Genomic DNA, 19,598 nt, shown 5'->3' with positions numbered 1-19,598 from the left:
ACATTACTGTGATAGGGAAAATGTTAATAGAAGCAAGTGTGCGTTATTCACAAGACTTTTAATAAACTATTAGTCAATCTGCAGTGATGTTGCACACAGGGAGTTAAGACCAAGTGGGGTTAGAGGGCAGGCGATAATTGGACCAGGGTATGCAGATGAAATTCAATCCCCATTTTAAAGTCATACATTCTGTCCTTATTTTAATACAATACTTTGATGTTACGTTATAATTTTTAGTTAAAAGTAAAACTTCCAGCAATTTGGAAATTAGAGTCGAGTTGGTTGGAGCTTATGACTTTCTCCATAGTACAAGCTAAGGAGCTGGGAGATGCAAAACTGAGACTCTACAGCATCACCACTATGGAAGGGTGCATTTATAACGTGGCAAGTTCAAGTAGGAAGTTTCAACTTGCATTTATATAGTGCCTTTATCATAAAAAAAATGGCTCCAGGCGCTTCACAGAGGTGTAATTAAAAAAAATTAACCTGAGCCAAAAGACATCAAAGGTGGAGGTGAGAGAGTGGTTGAGCAGATTGACAATAGCATAAGTATCTTGAGGAATGATAGTTTGGATGTGCAATTGTAAGTGACTTGGGGCAGTTTATTCCGGGGGCAGACGCTTTCAATAAAGTGTGGTTGGCGGATGTGGATGCTGAAGGTTAGGGAACGGTCGAGCCAAGTGTTTCCTTGAGATGACTCAAACGAAACATAATTCCAAACTAGTGACAGATCCCAGATAATCTTGATTTAAAATCAAAAACGATTAGATCAATGTTCTGTAACTTTTACAGCAGCCCCCAAGATTCATTATATTGCACAAGATTGATTAACAAAACCACACAGTTAACAATGCTGTGCTCCTGTTGCAGGTGTGACGTGTGCGAATCCCTACTGGTCCTGCGAGGTGTCAATCAGGGTGACGCAGGGTCTTGCGTCTGTTAGTCTCGCGCTTGCTCCATTGAAACAGACAAGAGCAAACCGATCAGGACCGGTTTGGGCTGGACACGTCGCATAGCAACCCGGCCTCGCTCTATAAAAGGTGGAGGCGCAAGCACAGCCGGTTTTATTCTGTCTGATAGCAGCAGTGAACGGTTAGCGCAGCGCAGGACGACTGTTCCTTTTTTTTTTAAAACGGATTTCTTCGATGGACACAGTCTTCGTAAATGTTTTTTAAGGTAATTTTTTTGTACTTTTAATGTTTTAATACGCGAGCCTTTTGTGCTATTTTTTTAATGTGCCGATATAAATTTGCCACGTGCTACGTGTTAATTCAAAGTGGGGAGGGTGGGGGAAAGAAATTCGATCTTGTTCTTTAAAAATCCTCTTTTTTAAAAAAAAAACGGCAGGAAAAATTAAATTTAAAGGCTTCATCTTGAGTGACACAATCCAATGTGCAGTTGGGGGGTGGGGGAAAACCCCACTGATCTCGAGTTTGAGGCGGTGGGGGGAGTTTGAAATTAATACGTCTTGTATTTTTAGTAACCGAAAAAAGTGTGTAACTAAAGTCTGTGGTTAGTACTGGCGGCTGTAATAAAATACCTTCGGGTGCAGTGAGGATGTGGTCTGGCCGGTCTTGTGGTGTCGGCAAACGGATCTGCGAACTGGCACCGCCCCCTCTTCCCCCCATTGGTTCTCAGGCATGGTCCCCGGCACCGGTGGGGAAACGAGTTCGGCTTTCTCATTGGTCGACGGACATGTCAGTTAAATGATATCCCTCCCCCTCCTCACTGCCGCTGCTGCCCACAGTGGAGGCAATTGGAGGGTAGTGAGTGAGTGAGTGAGGCGGGGGGAGGGACAGACCGAGAGGATTGCATTTGGACACTAGTGCTGAATGGAGTGCGCGTGTCACTGTAGTATGCATTCGTGCTGTACTGTGCAGAGTGCGTGTTATTGTATTCAGGAAAAAAAAAGAGGCTTTGTTTTTAAATTTGTTGTCTGCTGATATTCCGTTTCAGAACGAACAAGTCAGAAAGGCATACAACGGCTACACGGAGAGCCCAGACCTTGCGTTGTATCTTCGAGGGTTTAACTCTGTTGGAAAGCCGCCTTGGCGAGACAGCTGAGTTCTGCTTTTAAATAGATTCCATCTCTTACTTGTCCATGTGGGTATAAATGCTTACCAGTTAATACTATGCAGAATGTATAAATTTGTTATCCTGTATCACTTAGCTTATGACTTTATTTTCAGTTTGTTGCATATTACGAATTCCTGCTTTGTGAAACTTCCTACAAATCTCAAAATGAATGACTTCAGCAATGGTGAATTTGACTTTACTTTCCTTGAGGAAGGATTCAGTGCCAGAGATATCTTAGAAGGCAAAATAAATGCCGTTTCTCATTCTGTAAGTATTAATGTTACTTAATTCTCCTGTGAAGTGCATTGGATGTTTTACTACATTAAAGGTGCTATATATAAATGTTAGTTTTATTAGTTATCCCCCCATGGTGTTGCCACAACCTTTTGCTTAACATCCTCCAGCTGTGCAAACTAACCTTGTTTGCCTTCTGCCCCCCCCCCCCCCCCCAAATTCCTAAGACTTTAGCCTGTTGGGATATTTTTTCTACATTAAAGGTGCTATAGTGTTTTTGACTCTAACATGAGAATTTTATTTTTGTACCTATTTCGATCCTAGGATGACAAAGATGCTTTTTATGTTGCGGACTTGGGTGACATTGTCAAGAAGCACTTGCGGTGGCACAGAGTCCTCCCTCAAGTGACTCCTTTTTATGCTGTCAAATGCAATGATGATAAAGCTGTGGTAAAAACTCTTGCTACTTTGGGTGCTGGATTTGATTGTGCTAGCAAGGTATGCTAATATTCTGAATTCTCTATTCTAATTTAAGCTTCCCACTGTTTAAATTTTTGTGGTGATTTAATACAATAATTCTTTGCAGACTGAAATTCAGCTGGTGCAGAGCCTTGAAGTTCCAGTTGAGAAAATAATCTATGCTAACCCTTGCAAACAAGTGTCTCAGATCAAATATGCTGCAACACATGGGGTGCAGAAGATGACATTTGATAGTGAAGTGGAACTGATGAAAGTAGCCAGATATCATCCAAGCGCAAAGTAAGTTACTGATCAAGTACTACTAAGGAATAATGTAATTTGTGCACAAAATGCTAATGTAGTTTCAAAAATCTTGCACATGGCTTTTCGTGTGGAAATTAGTTGGTTTGAAATATGGCACTTTTATAATACCTTTTTGTAATCAACATCCCAAGATATTTAACTGAGTGGTACAATTAGAAGTTGACAAAGTTTGAACAGAGAATGTGGGGATTTTTAAAGGCAGAGAAGGAAGTAACAAGGCAATGGGAGCTGAGTGTAGGACCCAGGTGGCTGAAAGCACTGCTAACTGGGGTCTGGTGGGAGAGAAGTGAGCAACCAGCTAGTGTCATAGCATGTTGGTCTTCTCTGAATTGTGTAGGGCATTTTAGTAAATAACTACTCTTGACAAATGCTGACTTTTTTAAAAAAAATAGAAATTGTGGAACAGCCTAAGAATTAAGATTAACATATGATTGAGGTCATATCAATCCTATAATAAAAGCAGTGTTTGAGCTTATGCAGAGTTGAAGTGTTCATGTTACATTGGTGCTTTTTGTACAAGGGGGTGGGAGGAGGACTTAAATGTCCCAACAATCCTTTAGATCTTCGTTACTGAGGGAGGGGAAATATCTAATTGCTGGTTGAGACCAGTCCAGTGGAAATATGTAGGATGGCAAGTAACATTTGTATGCTGTATGTAGCTTTCTTTACAACTAGACACTCAGTTTAGTTATTGGCACAATTCTATTGGACTGGGGAAAATTGAGCTTCAGCTTGAAATGGAGGAAATGATCATACTTGACTAAAAATCTTTGCATGGAGGATGGTCACTGGCATTTTGCTTGCCTGGGCAGGTGCAGATTAATTCACTGATATTTAGACAGTTGGTATTACAATCTACATATTATTTGAATAACTTTTATACCATTGACTTTTGTGTTTAGATTAGTTTTAAATTAGATTATTCCAGAATCTCTTAATTGGGCAAGCTGTGCTTTTTCATCTCACTTCTGTCAGGTGTTTTGTCTGACAGATCTTAATTCTAGGATATTGTTTCCTGTACAGGTTTTCATATTTTAGGTTGCCTGTGGTGGTTCATCTACTGGATATTGGATTCTCCTTTATACTGTTTCATTGACACCTTTATCAGAACTAACGTCAAATCCTGGCGTAAAATGCATCCACCTCTTCCTCTGTCCTAGGCTGGTTCTGCGCATTGCTACTGATGACTCCAAGGCTATCTGCCGCCTGAGTGTGAAGTTTGGAGCAACACTCAAGACTAGTAGACTTCTCCTTGAACGTGCCAAAGAGCTGAATATTGATGTTATTGGAGTAAGGTAGATCTGCCGATGTTATCTTGAATTGTACAGATGGCTTGAGTTATGCAATAGTAGATTGTGTAGAAAACAGTACTACAAAGATTTCCCAAATCTTAGTAGCTTGTGGGGGTTAAAATAATCAATGTGGCCCAACTGTAATTATGGTGTAAATGGTTTTAAAGCAGGCAATTTGCTACATTGCATTACTATCAACCACTTTGAATTAATGGCATCTGAATGTTACATGAATACTGCTTCTTTTCTTCCCCTGCCCCCCCCAAAAAAAATCTTCTGTCTGTACTTGACCAGAAGAACCCAGATGTCTAAGTACCTTTTTTGGTAAAAGCACTCCTGTATCACATTGGTTTAAATTTTAGGTACTGACTTATATGGACTAATTTTTTTCTCCCCTGTGAAAGCTTTCATGTGGGAAGCGGTTGTACAGATGCTCAAACGTATGCCCAGGCTATTGCAGATGCTCGTTTTGTTTTTGATATGGGGGTAGGTATCTTGATTTCACCAGTTTTAATGTCTTAATTTTAACACATTAAAGTACTTAAATGTTCATTGCCATATATATAATCTCTCAACTTGAAGTCCAAGTTACTGTTTTGGACTTGTATCCAGACAGTGTTGTTTGCTTACTGTGTCCTCTTAATTTTAGGTTGATTATGGTTTCAACATGTACTTGCTTGATATTGGTGGTGGTTTCCCTGGTTCAGAAGATACCAAGCTCAAATTTGAAGAGGTGAGAAGTGCTGCTGTTTAGTATCTAAGTGAATTTGCCTGAAAATGGATAATATTAACTCTTAATATTTTTAGATTGCAGCTGTTATCAACCCTGCATTGGACAAATATTTCCCTACTGATTCTGGAGTTCAAGTCATTGCTGAGCCTGGTCGGTTCTATGTGGCGTCTGCCTACACGCTTACTGTGAATATCATTGCTAAGAAGGTGGTCTTCAATGAACAGAGTAGCTCTGATGGTAGGTATATCAACAATAGCATAGCCATTTATTGTACAGTTAGGCCCAGAATATTTCTAGCAGAAATTGTTAGGGGTAACAATATTAAAAGGATCACTAACGTATGCTAGAAAGCTCCTATTGGAAAGGTGCAGAGACCTCAATCATATGTTAATCTTAATTCTTAGGCTGTTCATAATGTGGGTTTATGGAACAAATGTCTCCTGTCACAAATGCTGGGAACTTCTGAAAAGGAGCTGTAAGAATTAATAAAGATGCTGATTAAAAATACTGAATTGAGACTTGTTTTTGGCGGAGAGCAAATAATTTCTCTGATCCATAGCTGTTAGGGTTTTAAATTAGCACTCCATCCCCATCATTTGAACCTGATATCTTGACTCCCTTTTTCTTGGTGTTGATCCCTAGTTTGTGCTACATATCCCATTCAAGTAATTAAAAAATGATTACAATATTATACCTGTTGCTTAATGGTATTTTCCTATTTGAAACGTGCTCAGTTAGTGGATCTGTTACTTACAAATTGTTAGACAATGAACAGTATTAAGCATTTGATCTTGAGATTGGCGTACTGTGCTTGTAATGACCACATTGCTTTAATATAGACTGGTTTGTTTGCATCATGCAACTAATATGCAATACTTTTTTTAAAAAGATGAAGATGATGGTGAAAATGACAGAACTCTCATGTACTATGTAAATGATGGAGTTTATGGATCATTCAACTGCATACTGTATGATCACGCTCATGTAATGCCAGTTCTGCTCAAGGTAAGACTTTTAAAATCTTACTAAATTGTGCAAATGTGTATATAAGATGGCATGTATATTAATCTTGATATACTTTTTGTTTAGAAACCAAAGTCTGATGAGAGGCTGTACTCAACTAGTATTTGGGGCCCAACATGTGATGGGCTTGATCGTATTGTAGAACGTTGTGATATGCCAGAGCTGCAGGTTGGAGACTGGATGGTGTATGAGAACATGGGAGCCTACACTGTTGCTGCTGCTTCGACATTCAATGGCTTTCAAAGACCCCAGATCTTCTATGTTATGTCAAGGCCGACCTGGTACAGTATTTTATAGTTTTGAAACTTTTATTTTTGCTGTTGTACTTAAGTTGAGCAGCTTAATTGCCATTGTCACTGATTTTGGTTTGGAAATGGGCACTGTTTTCTAGTTTTCCTACATTTAACATGTACTAATGAAACCAGCATCATTTATAGTTTCCTGCTTGTCATCATCCTTCCAAGAATACTGGCTTATTCTGGGATGTAGTTCTGCAGGTGGAAGTGACCCTCTGGTGTCACATGAGCCTGCAGAATTTGACTTGATATACTTCCAGCACAATTTCTGGTCTGTGCAGCATTTCAATCACTCCATACAGTGCAGTTTCCCTTCTAAATTTGGAACCATTTTCATGTAGTTTATGGTTAGTTGAATGCAGTGTGATTGAATTTTTTTTTCTTCTAGGCAATTAATGCAGCAAATCAAGGAAGGTGATTTTCCCCCTCATGCTGAGGATCATGCTGCTAATACTGTACTGGCATCCTGTGCCTGGGAAAGTGGAATGGAGCTTCTTTGTTCTTCATGCTCATCTGCAAGAGTTAATGTCTAAATTGTTGGATATAATAACTGACCAGTTGGCAATTGTTAGCTGAACTAGGTTTGGGTAATATATTAAATGGCTGCCTTTTGGGACCAGTAACTGATGCAGAATGCTGTGCTTGAATTTTAAAATATCATGAATTAGTTTATGTATGCAACAAAATGGTTGACTAGGAGGTGGGATCACATTCTGAAGTGTTCCTATGGAAACTTGTTTACACTTTTATAACTTTTGTATTTTTATTTGAGCTTGAAATAAAAGATAAAACTTTATTTGGATTTCAATCATTAGTGATGGGTTGATAACTTGGAGTTTGCAAGATGCTCTTTTGATCTTAGCACATTTCACTGCAATGTAGAAGATAGAATGAACAAAGCTGCATCATGTAAATTGTGAACACAAAATTGACTGGGCAGCATTGTGCATTAGTTTAGGGATATTTTTCTAATTTTGCTGTAATGCATTTTATTGGAACAAGTAGCTACTTTAGATGTTGCTGTAAGGATTGTGACTTACTGAATTGTTCCATATAGATTTGGAAATTATTACACTTTTGCCCAACTGTTATAGCTTTTGGAGGTTGGGTAATGCAGAAGATTGGACTGGCCTTTTTTACCTTTTGAAACTTGGCAGATGCTGTGAGTTAAATTGGATGACTGCTTAGTTGGGTGTTGGCTCTAATTCAGTGATAGCACTCTTGCCTGTGTCAGAAGGTTGTGGGCTCATGTCCCACTCCAGAGACTTGAGCACAAAATCTAGGGTGACACTCCTGTGCAGTACTGAGGTGCCATCTTCCAGATGAGATGTTAAACAGAGGATCCTGTCTGCCACCTTGGGCAGACACAAGAATCCCATGGCAGTATTTTGGAGGAGTTTGGGTCAATATTTACCCCTCAACCAACATTAAAACAAATTCTGGTCATTATCACATTGTGGGACCCTGATGTGTGCCAGTTGGCTGCAATGTTTCCTACATTACATTTCAAAAGTACTTTTTTGGACATTGAGGTTGTGAAAGGTGCTGTATTAGTGCAAGCTTTTTTTATTAATACAGTAATAAAAGGAAAATCAGGATAGGTATAGGGCCACCATCAGGATAGGTATAGGGCCACCAATGGATGCACAAGATAAACATGCATTTAATGATTGAAATGGCAGAAATATTGAATTACCTCAGTATTTACCAGGGAGACTAATGGGGTGGACATGACTGAAGAAATCAAGATATCAACCTAGAGGATAAATCCACATGTCTGGCTAGAATATATCTGTGCATACTAAAAAGCTAGAATATATCTGCATACTAAAAAGCTAGAAGAGATTTATAAAAATTCATTAGAAAACTGTATAGTACTAGAGGACAGTTAAATGTTCCTATCCCTTTAAAAAGAACAAGTCTAGAACAATAGACCAGTAAGTATAACAGTAGTAGGAAAGGTAATGGAATCTGTATCAGGGTGTAATGGGGAAAAAATCTAGAAACCAAAAATGTCAGCATAGATTTTAAAAGGGAAGGTTATGCTTGAATAATTGAATTCTTTTGAAGTAACAGTAGACAAGGGTAATGCAGTAGATGTAATATACTTGGATTTTCAAAAGGCCTTTGATAAGGTACTGAAAAGTAGACTCATGACTAAGCTTGGAGCATGTGGAGTTGGGATAAGCAGAATGGATAGCAAATTGGCTATAAAACAGGTTAAAAGTAGTTACTCAGACTGGAAAAAGGTGGGAAGTACAATTTCAAACTTTGCAGATGACACCAAATGGGGGGGGGGTTAAATACTGAGGAAGATTGTGGGGAGAAATTACAAGGCAAGTTATTAAACTTGCAGAATAGATGTGTAAATGGCAAATGTATTTCAATATTGATAAGTGATGGGGTGCATTTTGGTAGGAATAGGGAGGCCCCATACTCAAAGGGTAGAGGGAGCAAAGGGATCTAGGATATACAGTCACATTGTTAAAAGTAGTAATGCAAGTTGACATCATAATGCAAACACAGCACTGGGGTTCATTTCTAGAAGAATAGAATTGAGAAGCAGGGATATTAGAATCATGGGTTACAGCACAGAAGGCCATTGAGTCTGCACCAGCTCTATGCAAGAGCAATCCAGCTAGTCCCACTACACCTCCCTATCCCAGTAGCCCTGCAAATTATTTCCTTTCAAATACTTACCCAGTTCCCTTTTGAAGGCCATGATTGAATCTGCTTCCACCACCCCCTCGGGCAGTGCATTGCCGATTCTAACCACTTGCTGTTTCTTAAATTTTTCCTCATGTCACCTTTTTTGTTTCTTTTATCAATCACCTTAAATCTGGTTCTTGAACCTTCTGCCAATGGAAACAGTTTCTCCATCTCCTTTCAACCATCTCTGTTCCAGAAGAACAATTCTCAATGTTTCCAGTCTATCCATGTAACTGAAGTCCTTCATCCCTGGCCTCTTCTGTGCCCTCTAAGGCCTTCACATCCTTCCTAAACTGCGGTGCCCAGAACTGGACACTATACTCCAGTTGTGGCTGAACTAGTGCTTTATAAAGGTTCATCATGACTTCCATACTTTTGTACTCTATGCCTCTATTTATAAAGCATAGGATCCCATATGCTTTTTTTGAACTGCTTTCTCAGCCTGCCCTGCCACCTTCAAGATTTGTGCACAAATAACCCCTTATCTCTCTGTTCCTGTACCCCTTTCAGAATTGTGCCCTCTGGTTTATGTTGCCTCTCTTCGTTCTTCCCGCTAAAATGTATCACACTGCATTTTTCTGTTACATTTCGTCTGCCATGTGTTTGCCCATTCCACCAGTCTGTCTATATGCTCTTGAAGTCTATCACTATCCTCACTGTTCACTACCCTTCCAAGTTTTGTCATCTGCAAATTTTGAAATTATGCTCTGTATACCCAAGTCATTAACATGTATCAAGAAATGCAGTGATCCTAGTACTGACCCCTGGGGAACACCCCTGTACACCTTTCTCCAATCTGAAAAACAACTGTTTGTTTCCTGTCCCTTAACCAATTCTGTATCCATGTTGCTACTGCCCCTTTTATTTCATGGGCTGCAATCTTTGTTAAGCCTACCGTGTGGCACTTTATCAAATACCCCTGTTGGTCCACTCCCCCCACTCAGGCCTCCTTTGCGTTGTCTGAGAATCTCTGGGCATGCTCTCTTGCTGCTCCAGCTATTCTACTTGTCGTCCTCCACTGCTTCCATTGATAGTGCACCTCACTTTAAAAGGTGCAGGCTGCCTTTAACTAGTGCTTTTAACAGGCAACATATCGTGACTCCTGTTGGTGCGTGCAACCATTCAATGCGTGGGTAGTGCTAGCTGCACGTACAAATGATGTGGATGCAGCACGAATCTCACATTGCCTGCATCGGAAACACTGGGGTGCTAGTTAATTGCGCAGTGACCCCCGCGGCCGGATTCGGAGGTTATCAAATTTAACGCCCATGCTGATTAAGAAAGTTCTCCTGTATACATTTTAGGAATTCTTCACCTGCCTTGCCCTTAACATTGTTTTTTCCCTAGTCTATATTTAGAGTAATTGAAGTCCCTTACTGCTCTATTATTTTTACATTTCTCTGAAATTTAGCTACAGATTTGCTCCTCTATCATCATCTCACAATTTGGGGGTCTATAGTAAATATCCAGCAACGTAACAGCTCCTTAACTCTAACCAAATAGATTCAGTCTTTCAAACCTCTAGTATATCACCCCTCTAGAACTGTAATGTTATCCTTGATCAATACAGCCACTCCTTTCTTTTTTCCTTCCCTAACCTCCTGAATACACTGTAACCAGGAATGTTTACTTCCCATTCCTGCCCATATTTAAGCCAGGTCTGTTATATCCACTAAATCATAACCCCATGTGGCAACTTGTGCCTGCAGCTCATCAACCTTATTTGTAACACTCCTCGCATTAACACGTGCATTCCAACACCATGCTGGTCTGGCGTGACTTTTTTCCTCAATCTAATTCCTGCTCTTTCTACACTATTCTTTATTCTGTTATTATTTGTCCCAACTCGTTTTCTATGCACCGTGTGTCCTCTCCGCTGCTACGTGTGAGTTCCCCTCCCCCTGCCAATTAGTTTAAACCCTCCCCCACAGCACTCGTTAACCTCCCTGCGAGGACATTGGTCCCAGCCCTGTTCACGTCCCTCCTGCACCAGAATTGGTCCCAATGCCCCAGGAATCGGAAGCCCTCCCTCCTGCACCACTTCTCCAGCCACACATTTACCTGCACTATCTTCCTGTTTCAGTACTCACTCACATGTGGCACTGGGAGCAATCCAGATATGACCACCTTTAAGGTCCTGTTCTTTAATCTTTTTTCCTAGCTTCTGAAACTGTCAAGCATCAACCCTTTACCTGTCTGTCATTGGTTCCAACATGGACCATGACCTTTTTCTTACTATTTGTTCATGGGATGTGGGCGTCGCTGGCGAGGCCGGCATTTATTGCCCATCCCTAATTGCCCTTGAGAAATGTAAGGAGTCTTACAACACCAGGTTATAGTCCAACAGCTTTATTTAAAATAACAAGCTTTCGGAGGCTTCTTCCTTCGTCACACTCACCTGACGAAGGAGGAAGCCTCCGAAAGCTTGTGATTTTAAATAAAGCTGTTGGACTATAACCTGGTGGGTGTTGTAAGACTCCTTACATTTATCCACCTCAGTCCATCACCGGCATCTCCACATCATGCCCTTGAGAAGGTGGTGGTGAGCCGCTTTCTTGAACCGCTGCAGTCCGTGTGGTGAAGGTTCTCCCACAGTGCTGTTAGGAAGGGAGTTGCAGGATTTTGACACAGCGACAATGAAGGAACGGCGATATATTTCCAAGTTGGGATGGTGTGTGACTTGGAGGGGAACGTGCAGGTGGTGTTCCCAAGTACCTGCTGCTCTTATCCTAGGTGGTAGAGGTTGGGGTTTTTTAAAATTCGTTTATGGGATGTGGGCGTCACTGGCGAGGCCGGCATTTATTGCCCGTCCCTAATTGCCCTTGAGAAGGTGGCGGTGAGCTGCCTTCTTGAACTGCTGCAGTCCGTGTGGTGAAGGTTCTCCCACAGTGCTGTTAGGAAGAGAGTTCCAGGATTTTGACCCAGCAACGATGAAGGAACGGCGATATATTTCCAAGTCGGGATGGTGTGCGACTTGGAGGGGAACGTGCAGGTGGTGTTGTTCCCATGTGCCTGCTGCCCTTGTCCTAGGTGGTAGAGGTCGCGGGTTTGGGAGGTGCTGTCGAAGAAGCCTTGGCGAGTTGCTGCAGTGCATCCTGTGGATGGTACATACTGCAGCCACAGTGCGCTGGTGGTGGATGAGGTGCCAATCAAGCGGGCCGCTTTGTCCTGGATGGTGTCGAGCTTCTTGAGTGTTATTGGAGCTGCACTCATCCAGGCAAGTGGAGAGTATTCCATCACACTCCTGACTTGTGCCTTGTAGATGGTGGAAAGGCTTTGGGGAGTCAGGAGTTGAGTCATTCGCCCCAGAATACCCAGCCTCTGACCTCCTCTTGTAGCCACAGTATTTATGTGGCTATTCCCCTTCCCCGCACAGAATGTTCTGCACCCATTCAGTGGTATCCTTTACCCTGGCACCAGGAAAGCAACACATCATTCAGGACTCATATCTGCGATTGCAGAAACGGCTGTCTATCCCCCTGGCTGTCGAATTCCCGAAAACAACTGCATTCCTCACTTGTGCCCTACTGTGCAGCCAAGTCTCCTGTGGTGCCGTGGATTTGCTTCTGACTTCATTCCCCAAGGTGTCATCACCCTCACTGGTATTCAATACTGAATACCGGTTTGTGAATGCCACATTCCCAGGGGATTCCTGCAATGCCTGCCTGTTCCTCCTAGTCTGGTGGTCACCTACACCCTCTCCTCCTGAACTCTGCGGGGTGACCATGTCCTGAAACGGGTAATGCACGAAACTCTCAGCTTCCTATATGCACTGTAGTGACGCCAGCCATCCCTCAAGCTGAGAAACTCTGAGCTCGAACTCGAGCAGTTGGTGGCACTTCCTGCATATGTGGTTTTCCAGGACACACGAAGTGTTCTGGAGTTCCCACATGGCACAGAATATGCAGACGATGGGCCCCAGCTGTCCTGCCATGTCAGCTAACAGTTATTTAAAACTGATTAGCTTTAAGGTTATTTAACTGTTTAGCAAACACTAACCAACCAGTAAAGACACTAACCACTAAAAACAATAACAACTAAAATCACTAACCAATAAACTAAATACTTACACTGACTTACCCTCGGCGTTCCCCTTGTGTTGTGACGTCACTTTTTGACGTTGCTTTTTTTTCCCTGTCTGTTTCAGACTCACTGCTCCTTATGTAGCCACTGCTTGGACCTCTCGCGATGTTCTGCGGTTCTCTCCCGCTCCTTATGTGGCCGCTCCTCGGACCTCTCGCGATGTTCTGCCGGTTCTCTCCCGCTCCTTAAGTGGCTGCTCCACAAGGGAGTAGGGGCACAGACCAAGGTGTGATTTGGTGATAAGGGTCGCAACGCCACTGCGGAGGTCTGGATGAGGCAAGTGGTGGAAGACGTAGCCAGGTGGGAAAGCTTCATTAAGGGGGAAGGTGTCATCACCAGTCAGCCAACTTTCCGTCAAGGCCATGATGTCGATACAATCATCCTCGTAAGTTCATGGATGGCAAGAGCCTTGTTCACAAGTGAGCGGACATTCCGGAGGGAGATGCGGAGAGTGGCTGTGATAGTTGATCGACTGGCAGAGTCCATAGGGTCAAGCGCTGGGAGGGGTGAGTGGGATAGGAAGGAGATTGGCAAGATTAGCCCCCAGCGGTCGCGCTGGGCGGGAAGGTCAGTGAGAGAGTAGGATGGGGCAGTTGGGGTTACTGCTCATAAGGAGGCAGGGACGAGTGCCTCCTTGGACTCTTTGGAGGATGCCAGGTGAGGCACAGGGAAGCTGTAGGCTTACTGTTAGGGTGTCAAGCCTGGGATGGCGGCAGGAGAGTAGGAAGGTCAAGGAGTGCTGAAGGGTTGGGATAGGAATTTGGGGGGGCAGGGTACCCGAGGGGAGAAATGAAAGGAGGCATGACGGGGGAGAGAGGGGCCCAGGAGGGGTAAAAAGAAAAGAAAAAAAAGAGGGAAATAGAAGTGATGGGCTTGGGTCTGGCGTGGCAGCCAAAACATGCATACGAATGGACACACGGAAACTCAAGTTACATAGGCATGGTTACGTAGCAAGATTAGGATGGAGATGTCCTGGTAATAAAGGAGACAATAGGAGGGAGTCCAAAGTTAAAGTCAGAGGTTCCGTGGTGGGATAAAGTTGATGTAGACAAGGTGAAGTCAGCTTGGAGCATCGACCAACTGATGGCCAAGTTCGGAGACAGGTGTGGAGGGCGAGTGAGTCCAGAAGCTATTTGAAGGGTAGAGTATCAAAGGACGCACCACTGGAGGTATTCCCGTGGGAATGAAGAGCCAGGAGGTGTGCAGTATCGATCGTGGGGCAAAGTTGGAGGTCGCAATAAGATCCAGAAGTGGTGGAGAAATGGACTTCAGACTAGGAGAGTGAATCTCTGGCCAGGACCCACACAGTAGCAAGTAGGATGGGAGGAGGCTCGTGTGGAACTTAATCACTGGCACAGACCAGTTGGGTGGAATGGCCTGTTTCTGTGCTGTAAATTCCATGTAATTCTATGTACAGTAAGGTCAATGCAGTCACCAGAGTAATAATTGAGGGTGCCATTTGGCATGTTGAAGTTGTGCTTCAAGTGCTCGAATTGACACCCTGCAATATATCGTATCTAGAGCCTCAGGAATTGTGGATGTGTGCTGCCTGCTACACAGCTTTAACTTATAAAAGAGGACGCATCATTGATGCCTTTGAGGAAAAAGGCATCCAAGTTCAGAAGGAGCAAGAGAGCAGTAGCAACCTGACGACAGTGTACAGGAGAACTTATTTCTGACTGCAAGACATTTATTATGTATTACTCAAGCCTTCTCTTGACTTCCACGTCAGGTCAAGGCATTAACAGTCCTGTCTTCATTTTCCCTTCTTATTCGTGCAAGAAATTAGTATATTTTGCCAAATATAATGTTTGCATACAATTTTAATGCCATTATAATTTTATTTTCAGTGTGTGAGTATGTATTCCACATCTCTCAGCTGCTTGGACTGCACGTCTTATACTGCAACTTGGGAAACTTGGCCTGACCACCTTTCTGCCGCTTGTGCAGGCATTAGAGTGGCCTGGGAGGAGGGCATACAACAACAACTTGCACCTATATAACGCCTTTAATGCAGTAAGATATCCCAAGGCGCTTCACAGGAATGACTATCAAACAAAATTTGACACCGAGCCACATAAGGAGATATTAGTACAGGTGACCAAAGCTTGGTCAAAGAGGTAGGTTTTAAGGAGCATTGTAAAAGAGGAAACAGAGGTAGAGAATCGGAGAGCTTAGGGCCTAGGCAGCTGAAGGTACGGCCGCCAATGGTCGAGTGAAGAAAATTGGAGATGTGCAAGACATCAGAAATGGAGGAGCGCACAGATCGTGGAGGGTTGTAGGGCTGGAGGAGGTTACAAAGATAGGGAGGGGTGAGGTCATGAAGGGATTTGAAAACAAGGATGAGAATTTATAAATCGAGGTGTTGCCGGATCAGGAGCTAATGTAGATCAGTGAGCACAGGGGTTATGGGTGAACGGGACTTGGTACAAGTTAGGATACGGGCAGCAGAGTTTTGGATGAGCTCAAGTTTATGGAGGGTGGAAGGCCAGCAAGGAGAGCATTGGAATAGTTGATTCTAGAGGTAGTAAAGGCATGGATGAGGGTTTCAGCAGTGGAGGAGCTGAGGTAGGGGCAGAGATGAGTGATGTTACGGAGGGGGAGGTAGGTGGTCTGGATTGTGATGGAATACTCTCCAGTTGCCTGGATGAGTGCAGCTCCAACAACACTCAAGAAGTTCAACACCATCCAGGATAAAGCAACCCGCTTGATTGGCACCCCTTCCACCACTCTAAACATTCACTCCCTTCACCACCGGCGTACCATGGCTGCAGTGTGTACCATCTACAGAATGCACTGCAGCAACTCGCCAAGGCTTCTTCAACAGCACCTCCCAAACCCGCAACCTCTACCACCTAGAAGGACAAGGGCAGTAGGCACATGGGAACAACAACACCTGCACGTTTCCCTTCAAGTCACACACCATCCCGACATGGAAATATATTGCCGTTCCTTCATCGTCTCTGGGTCAAAATCCTGGAACTCCCTATCTAACAGCACTGTGGGAGAATCTTCACCACACGGACTGCAGCGGTTCAAGAATGCGGCTCACCACCACCTTCTCAAGGGCAATTAGGGATGAGCAATAAATGCTGGCCTTGCAAGCGACGCCCACATCCCATGAACGAATTTTAAAAAAAGCACGGCTCAAAGTCAAATAGGATGCCATGGTTGCAAACAGTCTGCTTCAGCCTGAGGCAGTGGCCAGGGAGAGGGATAGAGTGGATGACTAGGGAACGGAATTTGTGATGGGGACCGAAGACAATGGCTTCGGTTTTCCCAATATTTAATGGAAGAAATTTCTGCTCCTCCATTAATGGATTTCGAACAAGTAGCATGACAAATCAGAGGCAGTGGAGGGGTCATGGGAGGTGGTGGTGAGGTAGAGCTGGGTGTCGTCAGCACGCACGTGGAACCTGATGTGTTTTTGGATGATGTCACCGAGGGGCAGCATGTAAGTGTGAAATAGGAGGGGGGCCAAGGATAGATCCTTACATGCAACTATCCTGAGACAAAATCATCATCTTGACTGCATTCCTGCCATTCCACTAGTACTGGGCACTAACTGCATGGCTAGTGATATGTGGGGTAGCACCCCTAATAAGAACGGTGAAGTCTTGCCTCAAAGTTGTCTACTACTGATCACAAAGCCTATCAAAGCTGGAAGTGATAGTTCTGTTCAATCTGGCACCCCAGGTCTCTGGCAGCTGCCTGAGCATCCATAAAGGAAGTATAGATTGTCTCTGGGGTCTGCTACCACACCTTTCATAGACTGCAGTGCTGCTAAATTTCCCCCACTTGGAAGCATATTCTGCTGGTAGTCTTATCCACTGGAGCCTCCATTTAGAGCACACTTGAGCCCCATTTGCAGCACACTGTCCAAATGCATTCCCCACTGCCTGCACCAATATTGATATTCTGTGAGCATCATTCTTTTAAATGCAGGACTTATGAACTTCAGATCCTGTAGCTCTTCCGCTCAGAGCTACAGATAGGAGGCACACGTGGTTCCCAGCACAAGCAGTCATGCTACGAAACCTGGCTATATCTATGCATTCCTGCAAGCAGCAAGCAATCAAAATTTGCAAAGGCTTCAGAACTTATATATACAAATGTACCTTTTTGAGAGTGCAAAAAAAATCAATTCCTCCACCAAGGACCCCAATGGATAACAGCTGGAACACCCCCGACCACCACCACAAAGAAGTCTTCCATTTATGTTATTATTGCAACCAATTGTTTCTAAAGAGTATAGGACCTTCTAAATTAATAAGTAGAAATGAAGAATCAGGAATTTGCACAAATGAATTTAAGCTTTCCTGTTGCAGTATAGGTTCAGCACCCCCACCTTCCATTTCAATGACACCTAAACAAGTTCACCTATCAGAGAAAGGGCAAGGGAAATCTGGCTGCTCCTCTGTGAAACCAAGCCAGTAGAATCTTGTTAAAGGAGGGGGGAGGGACAGAGGGACCAGCTGCAGGTGTAATCAATTTTTGTGGGGCCAGGATGAGCATTCAAAAAAAATGTACCTGTGTTGTTTTCAGAGCAGCCTCCAGTAGGTCCCTTTAAGGACCAGTGCTTTGGAAGCTTCAGTTCAACTGGGTGAGTGTACACTCCGCCTGGTGGAAGACCAAAATTGCTCTTAGGGTCCTGATTTAAATATATTAATGAGGCGCCTACCTGTTTCGGGCAGGAGTGCTGGCTGCCTAAATTGAGGGCCGCTCCAAAATTGCATCGTGCGGGCCTCAGGCAGTAAGTGAACAGTAGTTTCTTTTTCCTTCTTGCAGCCGCCCTATTCACCCTGAAATAGAATCATAGAATCGTTACAGCACAGAAGGAGGCCATTCTGCCCATTGAGCTTGTGTCAACTCTTTGTAAGAGCAATCCAGTTAGTCCCATTCTCCCGCTCTTTCCCCGTAGCCCTGCAAATTTTTTCCCTCAAATATTTATCCAATTCCTTTTCGAACGCTACGATTGAATCTGCATCCACCACCCTTTCAGGCAATACCTTCCAGATCATAACTACTCGCTGCATAAAAAAGTCTTTCCTCAGGCCACCTTCGGTTCTTTTGCCAATCACCTTAAATCTGTCCTCTGGTTCTCGACCTTTCCGCCAATGGGAACAGTTTCTCTTTATCTACTCTATCTAAACCCATCATGATTTTGAACACCTCTATCAAATCTCCTCTCAACCTTCTTTAAGGAGTTGTAAACAATTTTACAACACCAAGTTATAGTCCAGCAATTTTATTTTAAATTCACAAGCTTTCGGAGGCTTCCCCCTTCGTCAGGTGAACGATGTGAATGGTTCCAGGGATGAGGGACTTCAGTTTCATGGATGGACTGGACAAGCTGGGGTTGTTCTCTTTAAGGAGAACAACCCCAGCTTGTCCAGTCCATCCATGAAACTGAAGTCCCTCATCCCTGGAACCATTCTAGTAAATCTTTTCTGCACCCTCTCTAAGGCCTTCACATCCTTCCTATAGTGCGGTGCCCAGAATTGGACACAATACTCCAGTTGTGGCCGAACCAATGTTTTATAAGGGTTCAACATAACTTCCTTGCTTTTGTACTCTATGCCTCTGTTTATAAAGTCCAGGATCCTGTATGCTTTTTTAACTATTTCCTCAACTCATCCTGGCATCTTCAAAGGTTTGTGCACGTATACCCCCAGGTCTCTCTGTTCCTGCACCCCCTTTAGAATTGTACCATTTAGTTTATATTGCCTGTCCTCGTTCTTCCTGTCAAAATGTATCACTTCGCACTTCTCTGCATTAAATTTCATCTGCCATGAGTCCGCCCATTCTACCAGCCTATGTTCTCTTGAAGTCTATTACTATCCTCCTCATTGTTTATTACACTTCCAAGTTTTGTGTCATCTGCAAATTTTGAAATTCTACCCTCTACACCCAAGTCCAAGTCATTAATATATATCAAAAAAGCAGTGGTCCTAGTACCGAGCCCTGGGGAACACCACAGTATTCCTTCCTCCAGTCCGAAAAACAACTGTTCACCACTACTCTCTGTTTCCTGTCACTTAGCCAATTTTGCATCCATGCTGCCACTGGCCCTTTTATTCCATGGGTTTCAATTTTATTGACAAGCCTATTATGTGGCACTTTACCAAAAGCCTTTTGAAAGTCCAGAAACACAACATCAACTGCATTTCCTTCATCAACCCTCTCTGTTATCTCATCAAAAAACTCAATCAAGTTAGTTAAACACGATTTGCCTTTAACAAATCCATGTTGGCTTTCCTTTATTAACCTACACTTGTCCAAGTGACTATTAATTTTGTCCCGGATTATCGTTTCTAAAAGCTTCCCCACCACCGAAGTTAAACTGACTGGCCTGTAGTTGCCCGGTTT

General features: G+C 43.3%; 1 protein-coding gene and 1 long non-coding RNA gene across 3 annotated transcripts in view; one reads left to right on the top strand and one right to left on the bottom strand.

Moving 5' to 3' along the window:
- The window catches only part of LOC137321707 (uncharacterized), a 33,468-nt gene extending 15,480 nt beyond the window's left edge, over nucleotides 1-17,988 (bottom strand). The window contains exon 1 of one of the 2 annotated variants that reach the window (XR_010962888.1): nucleotides 17,911-17,988. This is a non-coding gene — a long non-coding RNA (uncharacterized lncRNA). Of the gene's footprint in view, nucleotides 1-1,540; nucleotides 1,586-17,910 lie in introns of those variants that run through there. The other variant, XR_010962889.1, reaches the window with a different exon arrangement.
- Nucleotides 1,056-7,233, top strand: odc1 (ornithine decarboxylase 1). Its single transcript, XM_067984267.1, has 12 exons — nucleotides 1,056-1,176; nucleotides 1,957-2,103; nucleotides 2,190-2,343; nucleotides 2,635-2,808; nucleotides 2,897-3,069; nucleotides 4,254-4,388; nucleotides 4,790-4,871; nucleotides 5,035-5,118; nucleotides 5,193-5,355; nucleotides 6,008-6,123; nucleotides 6,208-6,422; nucleotides 6,826-7,233. Exons 3-12 carry the CDS (start codon nucleotides 2,242-2,244, stop codon nucleotides 6,968-6,970), a joined length of 1,389 nt encoding a protein of 462 aa, XP_067840368.1. The 5' UTR covers nucleotides 1,056-1,176; nucleotides 1,957-2,103; nucleotides 2,190-2,241; the 3' UTR covers nucleotides 6,971-7,233.
- Nucleotides 17,989-19,598: the final 1,610 nt, after the last annotated feature.

Source organism: Heptranchias perlo, chromosome 5 (assembly GCF_035084215.1).
Source record: "Heptranchias perlo isolate sHepPer1 chromosome 5, sHepPer1.hap1, whole genome shotgun sequence".
In the NCBI taxonomy this organism is placed as follows: Eukaryota; Metazoa; Chordata; class Chondrichthyes; order Hexanchiformes; family Hexanchidae; genus Heptranchias; species Heptranchias perlo.
The sequence above is the reverse complement of the archived record's forward strand: the minus strand, read 5'-3'. Positions and strand labels throughout refer to the sequence as shown.

Coding starts and splice junctions, on each gene's coding strand:
- odc1 (XM_067984267.1), top strand. CDS start 2,242: ATGAATGACTTCAGCAATGGTGAATTTGACTTTACTTTCCTTGAGGAA. Junction 4,872..5,034: donor GTTTTGTTTTTGATATGGGG/GTAGGTATCTTG, acceptor TCTTAATTTTAG/GTTGATTATGGTTTCAACAT. Junction 6,423..6,825: donor GTTATGTCAAGGCCGACCTG/GTACAGTATTTT, acceptor TTTTTCTTCTAG/GCAATTAATGCAGCAAATCA.